The following is a 25,138-nucleotide window of genomic DNA, read 5'->3' on the forward strand; positions in this document are numbered from 1 at the left end:
CGCGGGCTCACGTCGGGAGCCCGCGACATACACTGTTAACTGCACTAGGATGTGAATACACGTCCTTGGTCGTTAAGGGGTTAAATATATCTGTTGTGCTGCTAATATATCAACTGCGTTTTTAAAGTGGACCCGATAGCAATGTTAAACTAGTAAAACTTCTGACAGGCCTAGAGAATTGGGGAATGAGAGTCCAACCATACCTATAGCCTCAGTCTGCATGACCCAGATAAATGTTTTTTTAAGCCCCCAACCACCGCAAGTGCCAGGATAGTTCTAGCTTTCAGTCAGGAGAATGCTAACGCTATCAGTCATATCTGAGAGGCCGGATCAGGAATACTCTCAGGGACCTAATAAGAAGAGCTTGCCTCCTAGACACTTGACAGTAACCAGGAGCTTCATAAACTCTTATCCCAGTCATGCAAGGTACATAACCGAGACTACAGATATGGTTTGACTCCTCTTGCCAACCTCTGTTTGGGCCTGTCAGCATTGTTTTGGTCGTCTTTACAATATAAAATCAATATATAAAGTGAGAATTGTCCATGTTATGATATTTAATTGTGTCTGACAATAATGCTTTATATCTTTTCAATTCAAACAAATGTTTTTAATTTTAGTTGGCAGTACTGTCCCATTTCACACCAAAGAGCACACAAACAGAAATCTCTTCACAAAGAGTCAGACTTTAGTAGCTTCCCATAACCCCTTGGACTCCACTGCACCCCGGATAAAAAGGGGAAAAGAAAAAGAGCTTCCAAAATTAAAACGTCCAACTCCACTAAAAAAGGTGAGTAGGTAATAGATGAGTCATGGGTTGTAAAAATTTACAGTGATCTAGCAATTCTCTTGCTGTGGCTTGATTTGCTCATAAAGAACATATTTCACTTTGTGCAACAACCAGACAGGCTACTTATAAAATGTAATAGAAACAGTTATTGTGAAGTGGAGTACACTGGCCAGATGGAATATTCTTTGACCCCTTAAGGACCACGGGCGTATAGGTACGCTCATCGGACGGGGACCTGACCGGGATGCCTGCTGAAATCTTTCAGCAGGCACCCCGTGCAAACCCCTTGGAGGGTCCTGACCACATCCCCCCTTTCCCCCTCCCCCATGTCGGCGATCACCACAAGTGCCCTGGTAAAAAAGGCACCTATCACCGTATTGCAGCAGAAGTGAGGTGGCACTGGTGCCACCTCACGATTGTCCTGATTCGTTGGTAATTACCGGCCGAAGAATCAGGACGCCTACTGTGGGGGTGTCCCTAACGGCCCCTGCTCCGCCCTATTCCGGAGGGTGAGAGCGGGTGCCGGGAGTGTTTAACTGCACTGGGGGCCCCGATCCCCGGCATCGGTGGCGGGATCGGGGCCCCTGGAGCGGTGACAGGAGGATCCTGCATGTGCGCAGCAGCAGGAGGTAAGTCTTGCCTCCTGCTTATCACAAAAGGGCATGCTGGGAGTTGTTGTTATGCAACAGCAGAAGGCACTATTACAACTCCCAGCATGCCCTTTGGTAGTTTGTGCATGCTGGGGGTTGTAGTTATGCAACAGCTGGAGGCACATTTTTTTCTATGAAAAAGTGTACCTCCAGCAATTGCATAACTACAACCCCCAGCACGCACAAATTTCCAAAGGGCATGCTGGGAGTTGCGGTAGTGTGCCTCCAGCTGTTGCATAACTACAAGTCAATGCATGCCCTTCGGCTGCAAGTGCATGCTGAGGGTTGTAGTTTTTCAACAGCTGATGTTACCTAACTCAGTGTTGTGCAACCAGTGTGCCTCCAGCTGTTGCAAACTACAACTCCCAGCATGCACTGATAGATTGTACATGCTGGGAGTTGTAGTTTTGTAACAGCTGGAGCCACACTGGTTGCGAAACACTGAGTTAAGTAACAAACTCTGTGTTTTGCAACCAATGTGCCTCCAACTGTTGCATAACTACTATGGTCTGTCAGTGCATGCTGGGAGTTGTAGTTTTGCAACAGCTGAAGGCTTTTGGAGAGAGCACCATTGGGCTTTTGGAGAGAGAATGTGTCTGAAATTGAAGGCCATGTGTGTTTAAAAAGCCCCAATGGTGCCAGAACAATGGACCCTCCCCCCCACGTGACCCCATTTTGGAAACTACACCCCTCACGGAATGTAATAAGGGGTGCAGTGAGCATTTACACCCAACAGGTGTCTGACAGGTTTTTGTAACAGGGGTCCGTGAAAATGAAAAATGTAATTTTCCATTTGCACAGCCCACTGTTCCAAAGATCTGTCAGACACAGTGGGGGATAAATGCTCACTGCACCCCTTATTAAATTCTGTGAGGTGTGTGGTTTCTAAAATGGGGTCACATGTGGGGGGGTCCACTGTTCTGGCACCACGGGGGCTTTTTAAATGCTCATGGCCCCCAACTTCCATTTCAAACAAATTCTCTCACCAAAAGCTCAATGGTGCTCCTTTTCTTCTGAGTATTGTAGTGCGCCAACAGAGCTATTTCCATACAAATTTGTAATGGGGTTACAAATTTTGGGAAGCTTTTTCTTATTACCCCTTGTCAAAATGAAAAATTTGGGGTAACACCAGCATTTTAGTGAAAAAAATCTAATTTTTCATTTTCACGTCCAACTTTAGCGGAAATTCGGCAAACACCTGTGTTGTGTTAAGGCTCCCTGTACCCCTTGTTACGTTCCTTGAGGGGTGTAGCTTCCAAAATAGTATGCCATGTGTTTATTTTTTATTTTTTTTAGCTATTCTGGCACCATAGGGGCTTCCTAAATGGGATATGCCCCCCAAAAACCATTTCAGCAAAATTTGCTTTTCAAAAACTAAATGTGACTCCTTCCATTATGAGCATTGTAGTGCGCCCGCAGTGCACTTGACATCCACACATGTTTTTTTTTTTTTTTTGTTTGTTTTTTTTATACTCAGAAGAGATGGGATTATAAATTTTGGGGGGCATTTTCTTCTATTACCCCTTGTTAAAATTTAAAATTTGGGGGACACCCAGCATTTTATTAAAAATAAAATTAATTTACACATCCAACTTTAACAAAAAGTAGTCAAACACCTGTGGGGTGTTAAGGCTCATTGTACCCCTTGTTACGTTCCTTGAAGGGTGTAGTTTCCAAAATAATATGCCATGTGGGTTTTTTGCTGTTCTGGAACCATAGGGGCTTCCTAAATGGGACATGCCCCCCAAAAACCATTTCAGAAAAACTCACTCTCCAAAATCCCATTGTTGCTCCTTCCCTTCTGAGCCCTCTACTGCGCCCACAGAGCACTTGACATTCACACATGAGGTATTTCCTTACTCGAGAGAAATTGGTTTACACATTTTGTGGGGCTTTTTCTCCTTTTTACCCCTTGTAAAAATTCAAAAACTGGTTCTACAAGAACATGCAAGTGTAAAAAATGGAGAATATGAATTTTCTCCTTCACTCTGCTGCTATTCCTGTGAAACACCTAAAGGGTTAACAAACTTTCAGAATGTAATTTTGAATACTTTTGGGGGTGCAGTTTTTATAATGGAGTCATTTATGGGGTATTTCTAATATGAAGACCCCTCAAATCCACTTCAAAGCTGAACTGGTCCCTGAAAAAATCCGGGACCGGAGAACGGGACGGCGATATCGAAACAATGGGGGATCGTAGGCAGGTAAGTGAAAGTTTATTATGTATAGTTTTACAGCCCGGGCACAGCGGGGGATAGAAGTTTTAGCTTAGAGAACTCCTTTAAGGTGTTAAATTATGAACAGCATATTCTGGAAGATTATTAATTTGTATTGGGTTTGTAACACTTTATAATAATGACTGGTTCATGGCAATTTTATGTCTATTAGATAATTCTAAAAGAAAGAGAAGAAAAGAAAGGACGTTTAACAGTGGATCCCAATGTGCTGGGTTCCGATGAGCAAAAGGAAATTCCTTTAAGTTTTGCTGATGATCAGTCTGAGGAGCTGGCATCTCAAGATGGTAAGTCATAACAGTAGCATCTAAGTGTCTTTCTTACTACACAGGATGCCTTGTTTGTAAGAGATCCTATTTGTAACTGCTCTTTTTTAATAGTTTTACTTTTTTTCCCTATTTAGAAGCTGGTCTCAGTGCACCCAGTGATACTTCCCTGTCTCCGGCAAGTCAGAACTCTCCCTACTGCATGACGCCTGTATCTCAGGGATCACCAGCAAGTTCTGGCATTGGTAGTCCTATGGCCTCGTCTGCCATCACCAAAATTCACAGCAAAAGGTTTAGAGAGTAAGTGGAGAAATATCCTTTATTTTGATTTATTATTTTTATTAGAATTATCGCAATACATACATAATAGCAGGTAAAATAGCATTTGTTCAGTTTTGCCTGGTATTGCAACTAAGTTCTGCCTGTGAGCAGTGCCCATAGGAGAATAGGTTAAAGTCTGACCACTGTCAACGTTAAACTGTGAGTTTACTCTGTCGACAGGTGTAAACCTCAAGAACATGCACATGGAACATTTGTGGACATCTTGTATACAAATATATTTATATAAATGCAGTGCCTGTAAATAATATTATTATTTTGCACCGGTTTCTTGCACTTTGAGTATCAACAGATTTTTTTATTTTATTTATTTTATTAAGACATCTGTGCTATTTTTTTCCATACAGATACTGCAATCAAGTATTAAGTAAAGAAATTGATGAATGTGTGACTGTATTACTACAAGAACTGGTTAGCTTCCAAGAACGCGTATACCAGAAAGACCCTATCAAAGCCAAGTCAAAGAGGAGACTTGTGATGGGATTGCGAGAAGTCACCAAGCACATGAAATTAAATAAAATAAAGTGTGTCATTATTTCTCCCAACTGTGAGAAAATTCAGTCTAAAGGTTTGTTGTGCTTTAAAGTCTGTTTTTAGGAATATTAATGTTTTTCACTGTTATCATTAATGTTAGCTGCAGGATATGCATAACACTTTTAGTAGGGTTTACAGGAATGTCTATCCTTTGGATACGCCATTGTGTCCCAAATTATCAGCGGAATGAACGGGCTACAATGCTGTTATGAAGCCCTTTTATAATTTCACAGGCACAGTTAAGTACATACAAGCGTGGCTATGCGTGGTACTCAAGTACAATCCTATTCAGCTGAATGGGACTCGGCTACAATACTAGACACAGCTGCCCTCTTTGGAAGGGTGAGACCCCCACTAATCAAACATTAATGGCCTGTGCTAGGGAGAGGCCATAAAAACAATATTGTGTTTCCTTGAATTCAAATAACATGTACTATCAGTAAACCTGCCCTTGTTTCTAATTTTGTACAGTATATGTATTATATTTTTAGAACAATTCTCATTTAGGACTTCTAATAGATAAAGGATCTGTTTTGGTTTTAACCAGGTGGATTGGATGAGGCACTCTATAATGTAATAGCCATGGCAAGAGAGCAAGAAATTCCATTTGTTTTTGCCCTTGGACGAAAAGCTTTGGGGCGTTGTGTAAACAAACTAGTGCCAGTCAGTGTTGTGGGTATCTTTAGCTACTGTGGTGCTGAGGTAAGTAAAAAAAGACAGAAAATATAAATTTTTTTCTTCTTTTTTAGTCAAAATTGATCACTATCTCAGTATATTATTAAAATATGTAGCCATACTTACTATAGCTGGGTCCACATGTAGTGGTCATATATATATTGCACAGGCAGTTACCACGTATCAAAACCACACACATTTTAATGCAAGTTGCTGCAGTTCTGCTATGTGGTTATTAGCTGTACAGTTTGCACAGCTGAACCATGAACATGTTTTACATGGAAGAACAGTGTAGCCGAAAACCGCATTGCAAAACCACATCTGTGCACAGTACAATATATTTTGCTCTGCTATAGATGGCTGTGCGGCACACTAGCTATGTGTAAACCCAGCCTAGTTAACACTTAGAAGGTGACAATCATTTATTTTCTTGGCTGGGCTTATTCGGATACTAAATATGTCTTGCTATCCCAGATACCTCATTTATTTTTTATTTTTTTAAATGTTTGCACTATTTGTTTTGTACATGAATCTTGCTGTGCATTATATCTTAATTTAGTAAAACCTCTCCAAAGACCAACTCTTTGAGGCACATACATCTGAGCCAGTATATCTTTGTTCTTTCGCAGCCATTCTCTTTGTGTACCTCTACTACTCCTCATCGTCTTGGTTTTTTTTCCCTCCAGAATTTATTTAATAACCTGGTCTCTCTGACGGAAGAAGCTAGAAAAGCATACAAAGATATGGTGTCATCAATGGAGCAGGAACAAGCTGAAGAAGCTTTGAAGAATGTTAAAAAGGTCCCACATCATATGGGACATTCCCGTAACCCTTCTGCTGCCAGCGCAATTTCATTCTGCAGCGTAATTTCTGAACCTATCTCAGAAGTTAATGAGAAGGATTATGGTAAGTTTACACATGTGGTATTTGGTAGCTTTTATGTAAATTTTAGCTCTGGCATGCTTATTTTTGACCATTTCTTGTATACATAGTTGCTGAATGATATCACTGAGTTTAAGAAGCAATAATACTTGGCAGATATCTCAATGTATGTATTTTATTTTTGTAGAAACAAATTGGAGAAGTATGGTAGAAACGTCTGATGGACTTGAAGCATCAGAAAATGAAGATTCTTCTGTACAAACAACTGCATCTCAACACACAATTAATGCACAGTCTGAAAAAAATGTTAACAAACCACTTAAGGGTCCTGGTAGCACTACCTCAATAACTAAACCTGGCAAGATGGTGCCAGTTGACAAAGAAGAGGCAAAACCAGATGACAATCTGGAATGGGCTTCTCAGCAGAGTACAGAAACTGGATCATGGGATGGGAGTGGCAGAGATGTCCTCAATTCCTCCATGACAAGCACAACAAGTACTCTGGTGCCAGAAATGCTGGACAAAGATGACGATGAGGAGGAAGATGATGATGACTATCACCAGGAACCCATTTCAGTCAGCAGAATAGAGTCTTGGGTATCCGAAACCCAGCGAACTATGGAAACTCTGCAGCTTGTGAACAGTCCAGAGGAAGATAACATTGAACAAAGTGAAGAAGATACAGTGGAAAATATCTAGAACAAATTGTGGATTCAAAGGAAGGGATAGAAGAATAGTAAGTCGGAAATGGGGCACATACACAAGGTGGTGCAAGGTCTTTATAAAAGAGAGCTCTATCTCCTCTTATGTAAATTGAACTCAGGAATCGGTCCACCCACAGAACTTTGCTTTTGGGAGAGTTGCAGCCATTCCCATTCCTAGTTCATCTCAATGTTTTGCACTGTATTAATGTTCACCCTGTATCTGATTTCCTGCAAATTATGTTTTATTGTTAAATGTTCAGCTGAGCTGGTGCTCTCACTTCAGCACTAGAGGGCGTTTTTCCAGACTGCCAAGCTTTTTCCTTCCATCAAGATTGGGTATGAACACAAACGGTAAAAAAGCGAAACAATGGTCTTTCCATATGGTAAGATACCTGTAGATAATTGTTGGCATCGGGCGTGCTGGATATCCCCTTGATTACTTCTGGTTTAATGGAATCTATTTTACAAACGAAACTTTTGTATTCATTTTTCATCTTAAATTAGCCAAGTTTACATTTGAGTGCGTACATTTGAGAGATGTGTTTCCATTCACAGCACCTATTTCATATTTATAACCAAATAATTTACAGTCAATTCTTGGGAGAAATACATGGTCTATTATTCCTGATAGTTTGTTGGGTAGCTCTCAGTCCATATACTCTTAGTTTGAGACTGTATCATCCTCTGACTTGACAGTGTTGGAATCTTTGTGGAGGTGTGCAAATATCTGTGCAGTAGGACACAATGAATTTAATATTGTCCTTGACAAAAACATTTCAGAATGTTTCCTTTGTTTGTACACACTGAATATTAATTTATTGTATATATCTATTAATATAGCATTTCACACTTTTGGAATTTTTTTTTGTGTTCTGTTTTAAGGAGTTGTCCTTTTTTACCCTTTAATTTGTAAAATATTGATGTCTGAAAATCATATCATCCTGATCCAGTTCTCAGCCATGCACATGTCTGAAAGAATTTTATGAAACCCAAAAATACACATGAAGGGAGGTTAATTGCACCAATCACGGACCAAACTATGGATGAGCTTCATAGCACAATAGGTTTGGGGATGTGCAATGGCAACCAAAATATTTGTCTCTTTTTACAAACATACACACAAATTGTAACCTGATAAAATGTGATTTTCTGTTTGATACTGCATGACTTTTGTCTACTGTCAAAGACTAACAGTTAGGGTGTGTAGCATTACATTTGTTCTTTAAATTTTATTAAATATGGCTTCAGCGACAGCTCAAGAAATGCTCTAAGTTCTTAAGTAGCTGCATAAGAAAAAGATTGTGGGTAGGTTTATTCATCGTTTGTACAAGCAGAGTGGTGCAGTTGCCCATAGCAACTAATCAAATTGCTTCATTTTTAGATGCTTTTTTTTTTATAAATTAAAGACTAAATCTGATTTGCCTTTATGGGGAAACTGCACCACTCTTTCTCTGCACATGTTTTGATAAATCTCCCCCCTGTTCTCTGTATAAGCTCATACGTACAGGCTACTCTGGACATAGAACCCTATGTACATGGTCCACTGCTTTTCCCACTTACTGGTTTTCTGTTTTATGGGTAAACAGATTTTGGTATCACATAGCTTGACTTTTCTGCCCAAAATTTGGTGGCAGTTTGGTGGCCATGTACTTGGCTGCTAGCTAGCACTTTTGATAGAACAGGTAAGGGTCAGATTACTGCTGTGTGCCATGAAGGACCAAAGTATGAACAGATGCCTCAGCGTCACATGTGTCCGTTAGTGAGGCATCTATCCAACTATGTCCATTTATACTGCAGGTAATCTTACAGCATTATCTTTACTAGTGGAAAAGGTTTACTGCATTAGCAAGGAATCTATTGGGCTACAGCCCACCAGGCTACATGGAGTCTATTTATTACCCTACTGAATGATTTTAAATAAACATCATTTTAAGATGATGGCATATTGTTTTACCCCTCAGTCAAGGACTGAATATTACATATATTGGCATTAGACACCAATTCAAGTACTATGTTTTAACAGCCATATTTACTAAAATATGTCTAAATGGTCATTGTGACACAATCAAGACCTGGGGTTACATGATTTCTATTTTTCCTATTGTGTAAATGTCAGCATTAGGGGGTAACTTTTCCAAACCATGCTTAGTGGATGAAATATCTGTTGCCCATCAAAGGGGCATTACATAACACATGCATTTAGGATATCAGTAGATGATTTTACTGACAGTCTTTTTGATAGTTCTTGTAATTTCATACATTCATAACTGTATTTTATTTAAACTTTTTAAGATTAATGTAAGTTTCTTGATTGTAAGCATTCTTAGTTGCCTGGGAAGTTGGCAACATTGTACAGTTCTATGGACAAACATATTTTTACTAGTTTAAAAAAGAAATTCCTGAAAGTGCAAAGGTTAAGGAGTGATGTCATCTTAATAATTAGTGATACATGATGGACCTTAGCCTTTAGATTTCAAGAGTTGGCCCTGCCTATGGAAATGACAGAGTTTTAAAAAGAACATGCAGCTTTCATTAAACTTGTCTACATGTTCAACTAATTCTTGATCCTGATGGGTGACAATGCTTAGCTAGAGAATATTTTCACAGTTCGCTTTCAACCAAATGTCTTTATCTTGAAAAAGGAAAGAATTTATGACTATGTGCAATGCAAGTCAAAGGGAATAGATTTAAAAGGGCTATTTCCTCTTTATCCAACATATTTGTTAAAGATGTGCAACTGCAAGTTAAAGAAGTTGTCCAGTATTAGAGATTCATGGTTATTTTCTTCCAAAAACCACACCACATATTGCAGCTTAGCTCTACTCACTTTAACTAAGCCCAGCTTCAATACCAGATACAACGGCTGGACAGGTGTGGTGCTATTTGTGGAAGGAAGCAATCATGTTTTTCTAATCCTGGAGAACATATTTAAACTTCACTATAAAACTCCCCACTATATAGCTACTTTGTTATATGGAGGGCTGCAGGAAACCCTTCCTGCTGTCAGAGGAACTTGACCTGGATAGGGAAAGATTAGGGGTAGCCCTATTCTGTAACATTTCTTGGCCAATGGTCATTTTGGTTTGTAGATACACCTGTCTCAGAACTTAATTTTGCTAAATTGTTTCCGTTAAGTCTCTTACTGCTGTGCTGAGTTAGAAAAGGATAGACGATATTTATGATTTCTGAAGTCAAGTGTATAAAGCTGCTTGCTAATTTTAATTTCAAGTGTTACTGGGTGGCTTTTGTGCAGATATCGGACTGGTACAACCCGGTGCTAAGGGCAGTCTTCAGTGGAGAACAGCAGGAAGATAGATGATAAGGCAGTACTGTATATAACCTTGATTAAATTAGTAGTATATGAAAAATACTTTTTCTAAAGTATCTCTATATTGTTTCTGTAACAAATGCATTAGTCCAGTTATCAGGCTTTTTTTTTTTTTTTTTTTAACCTGATGAACCATCTATATACTTTATGTATATAGTGAATTAATTCTAAGTATTTGTTTTGTGCTATCATCTGTCCCTTCCATTATAGTCGGCATTGGGTGGCATGCCATATAATATTGATGAAGCACTTCTTAAAAGTTTAAACTTGGGATTGTGAAAAAGGATGAGTCTGTATATAATGTGTGTTATTGTAAATGTAACATTACATAAGTCTCTCACAGTTTGTTACCAGTGTGTATTAAGGGCAACTTCAGTGAAGTAAAGCTTACTTTAATCCCTTGTTCATTTAAGTGTTACTGGTATTGTTTACCTATATGAAATCTTGCAATGTATTTTATGTACAGATGTAGCTGGCTTTTTATTGTACCCAATTTAAGCGCTGGCTCAGCCACTCGTGTTTCTCAAAAAATGTTGGTGCAGGTTTTTCAGTGTGTGTCAACTGTAAAACTGGCCTATGGCAGAGGAGGTATATTTAAAAGGGTACTCCATTGCCCCAGCCTTCTGAACATTGTGTTCCGAACGCTGGGTGTGGGCTGCAGGGGTCGCAGCCTCATGATGTCTCGCCACGCCCCCCCCCAATGTAAGTCTATGGGAGGGGCGTGGTGACGGCCACGCCCCCTCCCATAGACTTGCATTGAGGGGGAACGGCGTGATGCCATGAGGGGCGTGGCTGTGACGTCACGACGCCCACACCCAGCGTTCGGAACGCAATGTTCTGAAGGCTGGGGCAGTGGAGTACCCCTTTAAAGGGGTTGTCCAGAGTTAGAAAACCCAGCTTCCTTTTTATGCAAAGACAGAACTAACATCCACAGGTCGTGTGTAGTACTGCAGCCCCGTCCCATTCACTTTAATGGAGCCAAGCAGCAATCACCAATAAGGCTGGAAATCCCCTTTTAAAGATTTAATTAAAGAAGGGATATGACAGGTATAAGGTGAAGGTGTGGCCTATTGGCTACAGATGTCAGTCATAAATGATCAGTAGATATAAACACCTTTGCAGCTATGTTTTTTTTCTGGGTGCCAGTGCTGTGATCATGTTTGCAGGTAGCCCGCTATCCCTTGCTGTATTCTGCTGTGTATGCATCTTAATTATATGGAAACCATACAAAATGCGACAGCCCACTGCTGGCATACTTGCAACTTATACCGACAGCTTCTGGTTTCACCCCTACAGGCCTACGTGTCTGGGGGGTTGCAAGCTATAAACCCTGTATGTATTATTTACACTAAAAAAATTTGTTCCAGAAACCCCTTCCTAATTATAATAGATATATATAATCATTTTTATAAATATATAAAAATAAATATTTTTATTGAAAAATCGCAACACATTAAGACAGCACTCTGACAGCTGCGGAAATTACAGCTTTTGCAAAACTGTGAAAATGAATTAATAGAAAAACAGGCTAGTAATACAGCGATTTTGTTGCTTTCTTCCAAAAACAGTGCCATACCTGTTAACAAGTTGTGTGTTGTATTGCAGTTTGCAGCTCCATTGTGTTCCATTCAAAGGAGCCCAGCTGTAGTAAAAGATACAACCTGTGGACAGATGTGCCATGTTTTTCTAATCCAGTACAATCCTTAATGGAAAGTAAGCTATATTGACTGGGCATTCCAGAGCTTGCATGTCTTGAAAAGGAACAAAACTAGAAACTCCTTTCGGAAAGACTCTGTATTGTGACATTCATTGTAACACAGCTATATTTTTCCCCATCAAAAATGATAGAATCTGCAACTGAGGATCTTAGTGTATGCTTAAATACGGAGGTGAGCAGCACCTAATATGAATCTGTTAAGGTAAATTAATCTAAATTATTTGTTTTTTGTGTGTAACAGAGATGTACAACTGGTCAGACGCTGTACAGAACTTGTGCCTATTTAATAGCTCTTAGTATTCAGCAGAGGGATCATAAGCTTAGTGACACTGTAAAAATGACACAATTTAATGATCATTTTACATATACTCAAAAGCCTCCACTGTAACACCATTGATGAATCTGCACCAGTGTGTTTGTTGAACCACATACACATGTTTAAGAATTACTATACAAGGTACAGTAAGCCTGCAACACCCTTGACAGTGCCAACTACGTCTTTGATTTTCAAATTTGGTAAAAATGTTTTGGCATGCTTAGCTAAAAGTTGTGAGAGCAAAATGTTATAATTGTACTTGTCTTGTTTTTGCTTTCTGAAGATAATTTTTTTTTTTAAATATAATCTCCTTTTATACATATAGGCCAGAAGATTTTTTTTTTTCTGAGTGTTCTGTCCTTTTTTCCCCCTCCCAGTCTTTATAGCTTGTATCCTTGTACTTGTTAATATCTTTCTCCTAATGAAAAGGAAACAATTATATGTAATCCTTACATGGGAACACATTTTCCTAATAAAATATGAAGGTTTTTTTCTGTATGAAGGATAATTATATTTTTATTGTTTATTTTGGAGTAATAACAGCTTTTTGCACTATGTAAATACTAGTGAAATTTCCCCCTTGCCTAATAAATGATTAATTTTAGATATGTCTTTTCATTATTTTATTGACTTGTAATGCATGGGAAATGTAAATGAATGTGTGCTCAAATTATTCATCCATTATTGTCTAAGAACAAACATTTTGTGGCATGTGGTTATAATATACCATCAATGTCTGATGAGTGGGAAAATTACTGCTGCAACACCAGCCGATCACATGAATGAAGTAGTGATGTGCTACTTCATTGATATTGCCTTCACATGGTTTTTGCCATTTGGAAACCAGATATTGCAAAGTATAGACAATATCCCCCTAAGTTACACAGCGTTTTTTTTTTTTGTGTGTGTGTGATTCCTTACAGTGGCTCCGTCTGTATCGTTTAGTTTATTTTGTTGACATCTTACTCCCTGCACTTATGCAGGCAGGGACACTCACCGTGGTTGTGGACCCGTCGCCTAGGGCGGGTACGCAATTAGGCAGGGCATGTGGGAGCGGGTGAGTTCAGGGCTTCACTCTTCCCTGCCCATACATGACAATAAGGGTGTTAATGTATGGGCCCGCTCCATACTTTGCAGCTGCCGGCTGCTATCTTAAGCTGACAGCTGTGGTCCCTGGCTGGCATTGACGTTTTCTCTGATCCAGTCATTTAAAGGGGTTATCCAGCGGGTGGGAGTTTCAAAGGTAAGGTCATTGTATTGGATACAACAAAATAAAGCTTCACTTACCCCCAAAACTCATGCAGTGCCTCTGGTGTCCTGCTCTGTTCCCATGATCACTAGGGGGGGGGGGGGGGGGGACTGGAGCAGGACACAGGAGGGAGTGCTGGAGATAAGTAAAGGTTTATTTTGTTATATGCCACACAATGGGCTTATCTTAAAAAAAAAAAAAAAAAAAAAAGAAACCCTGATGGGTAACCCCTTTAACCAATCAAACCTGGCATTTAGAAGCTATTTAGAGTCTGCCCTTAAAAAGCCCCAATATTTTATCATTGTATTTATTAAACGTGCAGCTCTATATCATTTGTAGCTATATATGTGACATCCTCTTTATTTTGTTTCTTTTCCTTTTCATTTTACGTCTTTTTCTAAGAATTTTTTTTCTCTTTACTGCTCTCCTATCATATCCTTTCAAGAAATTTATTGATCAACATTTCTTTATTTGTACCGTAAAAAAAAAAAAAAAAAAAGCAACCCGTATGCTACATGTTCAGTCTCCCTTTTTTCAGTGAATGTACTTGCTTCATTTTCACTGTAGTACGGAAAGAAAGTAGGGCATGCAAGGCCTTGTAATGTCAGATGCCAGAGGCTATGTAGTTTATGGTTCAGAGGATAATTTAAATAGGCTGGAGGTGCTATGTCTGGCTCGTGAATGCAAGGGGACCAGGAAAGCTGAATGGCTTGGTGGACGAGTGTTCTTTTGTTATCCTATTGTCCCCTGCAGGTTGAGGTTAGTATGTTTATTCTAGCGTGGGGATTTACCCAGGAAAGTGGTACAAAAAAAAACTTTTCACATTGTAAAATTTGCTACATCCTTATTATAAAAAGCTGACCTGCAGTAGCTGTGTAAAGATTTTTGTTGAGGAATCCCCATTGCTCTTTTCATTTGTTAAGCAGGAAGTGTGTTATTCTTTTATAATGTAAGAAGGTGTGCAAAGCGGGGCTCCACCTCATCAATCTGTGTTTCTTCTTATTCAGATTCTACCGAAGGGTTACTATAGGTTAGCAGTTCTAGAATTAAAGATTCTTCTTCAGATAAATACAATTCCGGGACACCAGTGTTTACTTCAGAAAATATGGACCAGGTTTTAAAGGCAGCAAGGATGACAATAAACTTAGAGGAATCTAAGCCAAGTCCATACCGGTCCTTATTTTTGAAGGTTTGGTGGTTGTTCCCAGTAAAAAAATAAAAATAAAAAAAGACAGATTTTTTAAACACAGAGACTATACATTCAATTCTAAACTTTCTCTTGGCAGATTGTTTTATGGTATCAATATAGTTAAAATTAGAGGTGCACCAAAATGGAAATTTCAGAACCGAAACGAAACCGAAATAAAAAAAATTGTCCGTCCTATACCGAAACCGAAAATGACTTCTCCCCGTCTTCTGGTAAAATGCAGCGCTCTGCTCATTAGATTAGATTCCCCCACATTAGATTGCCAGCTCCCCCACATTAGGTCGGGAGTTCCCCCACATTAATAGGCAGCTCCCCCACAGTAGTAGGCAGCTCCCCCACAATAGTAGGCAGCTCCCCCACATTAGTAGCAGTTCCCCCAGAATAGTAGGCAGCTCCCCCACATTAGGTCAGCATTTCCCCCACAATAGTAGGCAGGTTCCCTACAATAGTAGGCAGTTCCCCCACAATATTAGGCAGCTCCCCACAACAATATTAGGCAGCTCCCCCCACATTTGTAGGCAGCTCCCACCCACATTAGGTCAGCAGTTCCCCCACAATAGTAGGCAGCTTCCCCCCACCCCACAGACATACAGCTTCCAGCCATATACAGTGTATGGCTGGAGGCTGTATGTCTGTACTGCTGCCCAGGTGCCGGGACCGGAGGAGCGGTGACCGGAACACTGAAGAAGATGACGCGCCGCCGGTCACTTACCAGGCCCCGGCCAGCACGCGTTCTCCTGCGAAGATCCTGCGGTCCTCCTGCGTCTCTATGGTTGTACGCACGGAACGTGCCGTGCCGTGCGTACAACCATAGAGGCGGAGGACCGAAGGAGGACACACGCTGGCTGGGGAATGGTGAGTGACCGGCGGACATCCTTATGTCCCCAAAAGATTTTTCGGGACACAGGGATGTCCAGGATAGGAATACTTCTTTTTAAGTGCCCGGGCCGACTCCCGTGTGTGGCTGCAGGCGGGGGCCGACCAGAGCATATAAAAACTAATACTGTATACTAAAAACCAGGGGGCCTCCAGCTGTTGTGAAACTACAACTCCCAGCATGCCCGGACAGCCTTTGCCGGTCCGGGCATGCTGGCAGTTGTAGTTTCACAACAGCTGGAGGCCCCCTGGTTTTTAGTATACAGTATTAGTTTTTAAATGCTCTGGCCGGCCCCCGCCTACAGCCACACACGGGAGCCGGCCCAGGCACATAAAAAGAAGTATTCCTATCCCGGAGAGCGCGCCCCCCCAGATGTTGCGCCCACGGCGGCCGCCCCCCCCCCCTGCACCCGCCACGCTACGCCTCTGGCACTGGCAGTGTTTGTAACTTGTGCTGTGGGCGGGCAGGGGAGGTGGGTCATTATCGGCAAATTTTTTGTTGTTTCGGCATTTCCCCAAAATAGCAATTTTCGGCCGATATGTATCGGCCGCCGATATATCGGTGCATCCCTAGTTAAAATAGTCCAACCTTTTATGTACCCCTACAATCCAAAGTTTGAGAAGTACATAAGAATAGCTGTTTTCTTTTAATTTTAAAATGGTTCAGCCTTAATTGTTGTGCCCTTCTATTTGGCATTTACATCACTTTGCATATATTCTCACAAAATGTAACATAGGTGTCTTCCCCATGAGAGAAATATGGCTATTTTGTTCCCTTACTACTTCTGGTACAAATTTCCCCTCCTCACAAATTTAAGGTTCTGAGTCAATGGACCCATACTCTGGGGCAGTGGTCTCCAAGGCATTTCTGTATGTAAAGCTATGTCCCTACATCTAATATTTAAAACAGGTGCAAAACATTAAAAAAGACTACCTAAGCAGAATCAGTCTTCCACATGGTGAATGGTGCCTCAACATTCAAGCAATCTTTAAATAATGACTGTGGGGAACTCCTCAAGTAGATCTTTTTGCTAAAAGGAAAAATTGTTGGGTAAGAGGGTTCTCATCCAGCATAACATCCACTAGTAGTGAACACTCTATATTTCCTTCTTTAACCCAGGTTCTCAGAGTTCTTAAGATAACCATGGAGGACCAAGTAAGAGTAATGTTGTTGCTTTTTGGACTCCTAGGGGCCTGGTTCTTATGGCTTCTTGTGGAAAGCAAAATTACAGGTACCGTATATAATAGAGTATAAGCCGACCCGAATATAAGCCGAGGCCCCTAATTTCACCCCAAAATCCCAGGAAAAGTTATTGACTCGAGTATAAGCCTAGGCTGGGAAATACATCATCCCCCCCTGTCATCATCCAGACCCCCGTCATTAACACCCTCATCATCATCCCCCCTTCATCATCATCCCCTTGTCATCATCCCACACCCCCCTTCATCATCCCCTTGTCATCATCCCACACCCCCCCTTCATCATCCCACACCCCCCTTCATCATCCCCTTGTCATCATCACCACATGTCATCAGCCCCCCCCCCCCCCCCTTCATCATCACCGCTTGTCAATGTCTGATACAGTGGTCTTCAACCTGCGGACCTCCAGATGTTTCAAAACTACAACTCCCATCGGCTGACCGGGCTTGCTGGGAGTTGTAGTTTTGAAACCTCTGGAGGTCCGCAGGTTGAAGACCACTGCGGCCTTCGACATCATCCAGGCCCCCCCCCCCCACTCACCCCCTTTTGTTTTGTACTCCCCTCCGCTCGGCGGGACGTTAGGGTGCGCTGGTCCGGGCCATCTGTGCTGCAGGACTGTCCGGTGGGGAGGTCGTCCGGTGGGATAGTCGTTCCGGGCTGTCCATCTTCACCGGGGGTCTCTTCTCCGCGCTTCGGGCCCGGAATAGAGGCGTTTTCTTGACGACGATGCAGAGGTACGTTGCTAATGAACGTCCCTGTGCGTCGTCGTCAAGGCAACGTGATTATTCCGAGGCCGAAGCGCGGAGAAGAGGCCCCCCCGGTGAAGATGGACAGCCCGGAACCACTATCCCACCGGACGACCTCCCCACCGGACAGTCCTGCAGCACCGGACCAGCGCACCCTAACGTCCCGCCGAGCAGAGGTGAGTACAAAACTAAAGGGGGTGGGGGGTCTGGATGATGTTGAAGGCCGCAGTGGTCTTCAACCTGCGGACCTCCAGAGGTTTCAAAACTACAACTCCCAGCAAGCCCGGACAGCCGATGGCTGCCCGGGCTTGCTGGGAGTTGTAGTTTTGAAACATCTGGAGGTCCGCAGGTTGAAGACCACTGAGGGCGGAGAGTTCACTCGAGTATAAGCCGAGTGGGGTGTTTTCAGCACGGAAAATCGTGCTGAAGAACTCGGCTTATACTCGAGTATATACGGTAAGTCAAATTTTGTCATAAACCACATACTCCAAAACCCCGCAGACCTTTGATTTTTAGGTTCTTTCGGGCAACAGGTACACTTTCACCTTACAGGTACTCCTATCACCAAGTACTCAATAAAAAACAAACACAAAAGGACACAGTTGAAACAGGGTGGAGAAATACCATGACCTATAGATAATTTAAAGGATAAGTACATTAAGAAAAACTTATCCCCTATCCAAAGGATAGGGGATAGTTTTAGATTGTGGGAGGTCCAAGCACTGGGGCCCCCTGCGAACTCCTGTTTGGAGCTCTGGTTCTACAGCACAGGAGCACGTCACGACCCCCACCCGCAGCGGAGACCGGGCACCCCCCCTCCATAAAGCTCTATGGGAGAGCCGTTCGGATAGGGGATATGTTTTTCTTCATGATATTTATCTTTTAATAATTGCATACAGAATATAGTATGGGCTAGAATCTTGCGATGGCTAAAATATGCTTCCTCACTAAAGGTAAGTATGAAGTTTGCATGTAATTGCAAAATTACAGTTACAAATTAGTAAGGTTGTGCTCATGAAGTATCACTTAGTTCACTGAATTCCTAACTGGCTGCAGGTTGGAGGGAGAGTTTCTGTTTCTTAGAGCCAGAGCTAGTGTTATTCAACCCCTTAAGGACGCAAGGTTTTTCCATTTTTCCACTTTAGTTTTTTTCTCATCACCTTTTAAAAATCATAAAGCTTTCAATTTTGCACCTAGAGACCGATATGAGGGCTTTTTTATTTTTTCTTTTTATTTTTTTTTTTTTGCGCCACCAATTTTACTTTATAATGGCATCAATAATTTTACCACCAAATCTATGGCGAAAATAAATATTTGTGGGACAAAATTGAAAAAAATATGCAAATTCTTTTACTTTTGGGGGCTTCTGTTTCTATGCACTTCTTTGTAAAAAAGACATCTCTTTATTCTGTAGGTCCATATGATTAAATTAATACCCTACTTATATAGGTTTGATTTTTTTTAATTTTTGGTAAAAAAATCATAACTGCATGCACCAAAATTAATACATTTAAAAATGTCCTCTTCTGACCCCTATAACTTAAATGTTTCTGCATACTGGGATGTATGAGGGCTAATTTTTTGCGCTGTAATATGATGTTTTTATCACTACTATTTTTGTTTTGATTGGACTTTTTGATCACTTTTTATAAAAAAAAATTTGATATAAAAAGTGACCAAAAATACAGTATTTTGGACTTGGGAATTTTTTTTTACGGGCAAGCCATTTACCAGGCGGTTTAATTAACAATATATTTTTATAGTTTGGACATTTACACACGCAGCGATACCACATATGTTTATATTATTTTTATTTACATTTTTATTTATGGGAAAAGGTGTGATTAAAACTTTTATTAGGGAAGGGGTTAAATCCCATTTATTAACTCTTTTTTACACTTTTTTTTTTGCAATGTTATAGCCCCCATAGGGGACTATAACATGCATTACACTGATTTAATAGACTGATCAATGTTATGCCATAGAATTGCATTGATCAGTGTTATCGGCTGTCAATTGCTCAATGCCGATCAGATAGCCAGGAGAAAGGTAATACTCCCGCTGTCCTCTCAGCTGTTGGGGATGCCGCGATTTCACGGCGGCAGTCCCAAACAGCCCACTGAGCTAACCGCCGCTACTTTTCTCCTGTTTTAGATGCCGTGATCAACTTTGATCACGGTGTCTAAAGGGTTAATACCGGACATCAGCCACATCGGCGATATCCGGTATTATCCGTGGGTCCTGGTTGCTGATAGTAATGAGCGGCATAGGCCATATTCGAATTTGCGATATTTCGTGAATATTTGGACGAATATTCGGCCTATATTAGCAAATTTCGCATATTCGGTCACTTTTTTCCCATGCAAAATTCGTTATAAAATTAGCAAAATGCGCATGCGCGATTTTATCTTTCAACTAACTACTTTACTATTGGTTGCTTGGGATGTTGCTAACCTCTGACAACTGTATTTGCATCCTTCTCATTGGCCCACAAGCTAAAAGAAGGGAGGGATCAGTGTCCTTTTGGAAGTGCCCATATTCCCATAATTTTCGCATTAAATTCGCATTCACATATTTGCCTTCTTTGGACCACAAGCTGGAACCAGGGAAGGATGATCACTTTTTATTTACATCATTGTGATGTGTACTGTGAAAAAAAGAAAAAAAAATATTTGTCATGAGAAACGATATTCGTGAAATCGCGAAGTGCCGATTTTCTGCATACGGGGATGTATGAGGGCTCATTTTTTGCGCTGTAATATGACGTTTGTTTACCCTATCATCCATGACAGCACCCATGCACCCCTGGAGAGGACCTCCCACCATGGGACAGTAAACCTGGATAAATTTGGACCTCCTCCCTCAGTTTAGGTTTCCTGTCCTACGGATAGGAGGCCTGGAAGTATATTTTGACCTCTTTTTCTCAGTATCTTGAGCTGCGGGGCCCCCGGTTGCCTCAGGTTGTGAGGGGTTTCCCAGCCGGCGTAAGTCTCCCTGGGAGCTGCTGGCAAGACTGCTGTGTTTCCTTCGGGGGACACTGGAGTCCGCGGGTCGGGTGATCAGCGCTCCCGTCTCTGCACGTCCTCCGCGTGTGTGCACGTGCATGCGAAAGGGATGCGGCACACTGATGACGTCAGGCCCAGTGATCCTGGGGGATGCGTTGCTTCCGGCGGACGCGCAGGTGGCATGCGCGCAAAAGTTTAAAAGAGACGTGAATTCCGAAGCCGGGCGTCTGTCGCATCTCCTGCGTCCGGAGATCCCACCGACTGCAGCAGCCAGCTCCTGCACCCGTGCGGTATTCTATACTGCAGTGTATCCTGAGTTGGTTCCTGAATTCCGGTTTTGCCAGAACCGAACACCTTCTCCAGCATGCCTGATCCTGGGAAAGAAGGTGGACGTGCTAAATCCAAGAGCTCCAGCCCGGTACTACAGCTTCCTTGGGTAAGACCTTTCTATATTTCCTCTTTATTGGCTAATTGGGGTTATCATGTGCTTTATTGTAGGTAGATAAAAGCTCTATTGAGGCCCCTAGGAAAGTGTCATCTAAAACTCATAATAAAGAATGTGTGCAATGCAGAAACCCGCTAGATTGCTCCAGGGCTGTGGAGTCGGTAGATAAATGTTCCGACTCAGCAGTTTTTTGTACCTCCGACTCCTCGACTCGGACTCCTCTGTATTAATATGCGAATGTATTTATAAACACTTACAGTTGAATCCAAGAAGCTATTCCATCAAGTTCTTCTAAGCTCTTCTAGCAGAGAGAGGTAGTTGGTCAGAAGCTGCTACCTTCTCCTTTTTGTGTGCTGATCTGCTGCTGAAGATAGGGCGAGGATCCAGGAAGGTACATTTATTATAAAACATGATTTCCCTAGTAGAATCCCAGTCATGTTTAAAGTTTAAGCTAACAATCAGAGTTTACAAGTTTTTATAGCCTTAGCTGAATGACAGCAGTTTTTTCCAATGGTTTACAGCTTCAGTCTTGAACTATTGACCCTCCATTCCTTTCACTCATAGTCCTGCAAAAAACATATTTACTTAATCCCTTATCAGTGAGAGGCTAGGTTACCCATGGGTTCCCTGTAACAGCAGAACACAACACTATGTAAAGTACAAGTATTACCGCTCCTAATTGTGCGTTGCGTGCCATATAGTGAAGCACATGAAAAGCATGCTTCTTCACGGTCACTTAACGTGTTTGTTTTGCGGTTACTTGAGGCACTGCATGCATTGGTCTTTATTCTTACAGTAGAGAAGTCATTAATTATAACTTTTTGTGAATTGGGACCTTTAAACTTGCTTTTTTTTTATTCCAATCTAAATTTAGTCTGAGTTGGTGGGTTGTTTGCTGACTCCAGGTACCCAAAATTTCGTCCAACTCTGACTCCTCGACTCTGACTCCACAGCACTGGATTGCTCTTATAAGAGAGCTATCTGTCCATCCTGTGTAGACGCCTTAGTTGCCCAGGAATCCTCTTCATTAGCGCTAACCATCAAAAAAGATGATTGAGGATAAACTTAAGAGTTCTTTGCAGGGCTTAGGTCTAACAAACCAGAAGGATCCGGCCGCCCTTCCTACTCCTTTGTCCCAATTCCCCCTCTCATGAATCCATTATAGGGGAAGAAGGGGAGGTCTTGTCTTCTGATGAAGAAATTGAAGATTCAGATTCCATATCCTGGATTACTCGTGAGGATACAGAGCAACTTATTAAGGCTATCGGTATTACCATGAATATGGAGGAAAGTAAAGAGCCTTTGTCAGCCGAGGATGCACTCTATGAGGGTCTAGGTCCTAAAGATAGGCGCACTTTTAGTCTCCATTTCTCCATAACAAAGTAAAAGCCCTCATTGATAAGGAGTTGTCAGCCAGACAAAATTTCTTAACTGACTAAACATCTAAAGAGAAAATATCCTTTTCAGGAAGAAGTCACAAAAAATTGGGATAGAGCCCCCCTTATTGATGCTCCTGTGGCAAAAATTTCAAAAAAAAAATTGCTTTACCTTTTGAAGATCTCTGCCCCCTCTCCAATCCTATGGATAGGAAAGCCGATTTATTCAATAAAAAAAACCTGGGAAGTAGCAGCAGGTTCTCTTAGAGCCTCAGTATGTGTATCTAGGTCCCTAAGGGTATGGTTAGCACAACTTAAATCTCATATAGAGAATAAAACTCCTAGGCAGGAAATTTTTGATTCCTTTCCTGTGATTTCCAAAGCTGCTGACTTCTTAGCGAATTCCGTTGTGGATCTTGTTAAATCCTCTGCTAGGTCCGCAGCTTGTCAAATTCAGCCAGGAGAGCTGTCTGTCTTAGAACTTGGAAAGGGGATGTCACATCTAAGTCTAAACTCTGTGATATCTCTTGTGCAGGTGACCTTCTCTTTGGGTCTCCTTTAGACGATATTCTCCTTAAAGCCTCTGATTGAAAAGAAGGGATTTCCTGTTCTCCCCCAAACAGTCCGAATTTTCCCTTAGGGGTAGAGGCAGAGGTAAGCGCTCCTTTCAAGGGAACCAAAATAAAAAATTTAGAGTGCCAGGGAGAGGTAGGGGTGTTCTAAATACCCTGGGTCCTAAATACCATCTCCTCAGGATTCTTACTGGAGTTCAAAGCATTTTCCCCGGACAGATTTTTCCCTACTGGAGTAATGACCGATCCGCTGAAACAATCAGCGATGTATCTGGAGGTCAAGTCCCTCTTGCAAAAGAGAGTTCTTGTCCCAGTTCCCCAATTAGAAGAGAAGCAGGGGTTTTACTCTCCCCTTCATGGAGCATTCAGGGTAATCATCAATCTCAAGGCCCTGAACAAGTTCCTAACCTACAAAAAATTCTGCATGGAATCAATCAAGTCGAATCTATCAGCCTTCTATTCCCAAACTGTGTGATGGCATCAATCGATTTAGAGGATGCTTACTATCACATCCCAATCCATTCCTCACATCAAAAGTTCCTCAGAGTGGCAGTGTTCTTAGAGGGGAAGTGGGTCCACCTTCAGTATACAGCTCTACCCTTTGGGGTATCTCAAGCACCCAGAGTGTTTACAAAAGTGATGGCGGAGACAGTTGCCTTTATCAGGACAAAGGACATGCTTATAGTCCCATATCTGGACGATTTTATTGTGGCAAGTTCAGAAGATCTGCTTACCCAAAAAATACAGTCTATAAGTTCAATCCTCAAATTCCTAGGTGGGAACCTGAACCTGAAAAAAATCCTATCTTGTTCCCTCCAGGACCTGTAAGTTTTTAGGAATATCCCTAAACTCAACTTCTAAAATGTCAACCCTGCCGCCAGTGAAACAGGTATCGCTCCAAGAGAAGGTACTAAATCTGTTTCTATCCCATACTCCTTCTTTCAGAGAGACAATGTCAGTCTTGGGTCTCATGACAGCAGCAATCCCTGCAGTAAGGTAGGCCCAGTTCAGGTCAAGAGAGCTACAGCTAGACATCCTATCCAATTGGAATGGGGAAAGATCGTCCTTGGACCCAAGGTTCCTTCTATCTTCCAAAGCGAGACTCCCTCAGGTGGTAGCTAAACCTGCAAAATCTTTCCAAAGGAGTTCCCTGGTTTCCCTCCTCACAGATGCCAGTCCTTGGGGCTGGGGAGCTCATGTGGATCGCAGTCTTCTTAAGTGGAATCAACATCTGATTTCTTCCTCCTCAAATTACAAAGAACTCTCAGCAGTCTTTCAGGCACTTCTTTGCCTGCCACACCAAGTAAGGGGGAAGGATGTCTTAATCTATACAGACAACACAACCACAGTGGCATACCTCAACAAGCAGGGGGGGGGAACAAGGTCCAAACAACTTATGGACCTGATGTCTCAGATCTTTCTCTGGGCAGAGACCCGTGGGTTATCCATTCGGGCAGTACACCTGAAGGGCAAAGAGAACCCCTTAGCAGACTTTCTCAGCAGAAACAAGATGAGCCAGTCAGAATGGTCACTGAATCTGGAGGTCTTTGGCATGATAAATAACAGATTTGGAACCTTCTCAGTACATCTATTTGCTTCAAAACTAAACAAAGAGCTTCCTAAGTTCTACTATCTAAATCCTCTGGATCATCCATCTGCAATGGATGCTTTCTCTCAGTCCTGGACAAGGGGAATAGGGTATGCTTTTTCTCCCTTCCGCCTAATCCCAGCAGTCCTAAGGAAGATTCAACAGGACCATGCCCAAGTCTTGCTCATTGCTCCCTTCTGGTCCAGGAGACCCTGGTTTACCCTTCTGAGGACTCTGTCAGTGTGCCAACCATGGAAGATCTCCTCTCGCAGGGTCCAGTTCTGCATCCTCCATCCCAGCATCTACATCTCACGGCCTAGATGCTGAAAGGCTAATCCTCAGAAGGAGAGGCTTTACTGATGGGGTAATTAGCACCTTACTTGCAAGAAGGGAGGAAGTAACTTTAAAAATCTACCTTAGATCTTGGAAATCTTTTCT

General features: G+C 41.8%; 1 protein-coding gene across 2 annotated transcripts in view; it reads left to right on the top strand.

The window, feature by feature from the left end:
- The window catches only part of SECISBP2L (SECIS binding protein 2 like), an 85,171-nt gene extending 74,637 nt beyond the window's left edge, over window positions 1-10,534 (top strand). For both annotated transcript variants that reach the window (XM_056572259.1, XM_056572258.1), the window contains exons 12-18: window positions 621-790; window positions 3,829-3,961; window positions 4,078-4,240; window positions 4,627-4,847; window positions 5,361-5,515; window positions 6,175-6,394; window positions 6,558-10,534. In XM_056572259.1, the coding sequence (XP_056428234.1) occupies window positions 621-790; window positions 3,829-3,961; window positions 4,078-4,240; window positions 4,627-4,847; window positions 5,361-5,515; window positions 6,175-6,394; window positions 6,558-7,069 (1,574 nt within the window). In that variant the 3' untranslated portion in view covers window positions 7,070-10,534. The remainder of the gene's footprint in view (window positions 1-620; window positions 791-3,828; window positions 3,962-4,077; window positions 4,241-4,626; window positions 4,848-5,360; window positions 5,516-6,174; window positions 6,395-6,557) is intronic.
- The last annotated feature ends 14,604 nt before the right edge of the window (window positions 10,535-25,138 follow it).

This window comes from Hyla sarda, chromosome 4 (assembly GCF_029499605.1).
Source record: "Hyla sarda isolate aHylSar1 chromosome 4, aHylSar1.hap1, whole genome shotgun sequence".
Taxonomy (NCBI): domain Eukaryota; kingdom Metazoa; phylum Chordata; class Amphibia; order Anura; family Hylidae; genus Hyla; species Hyla sarda.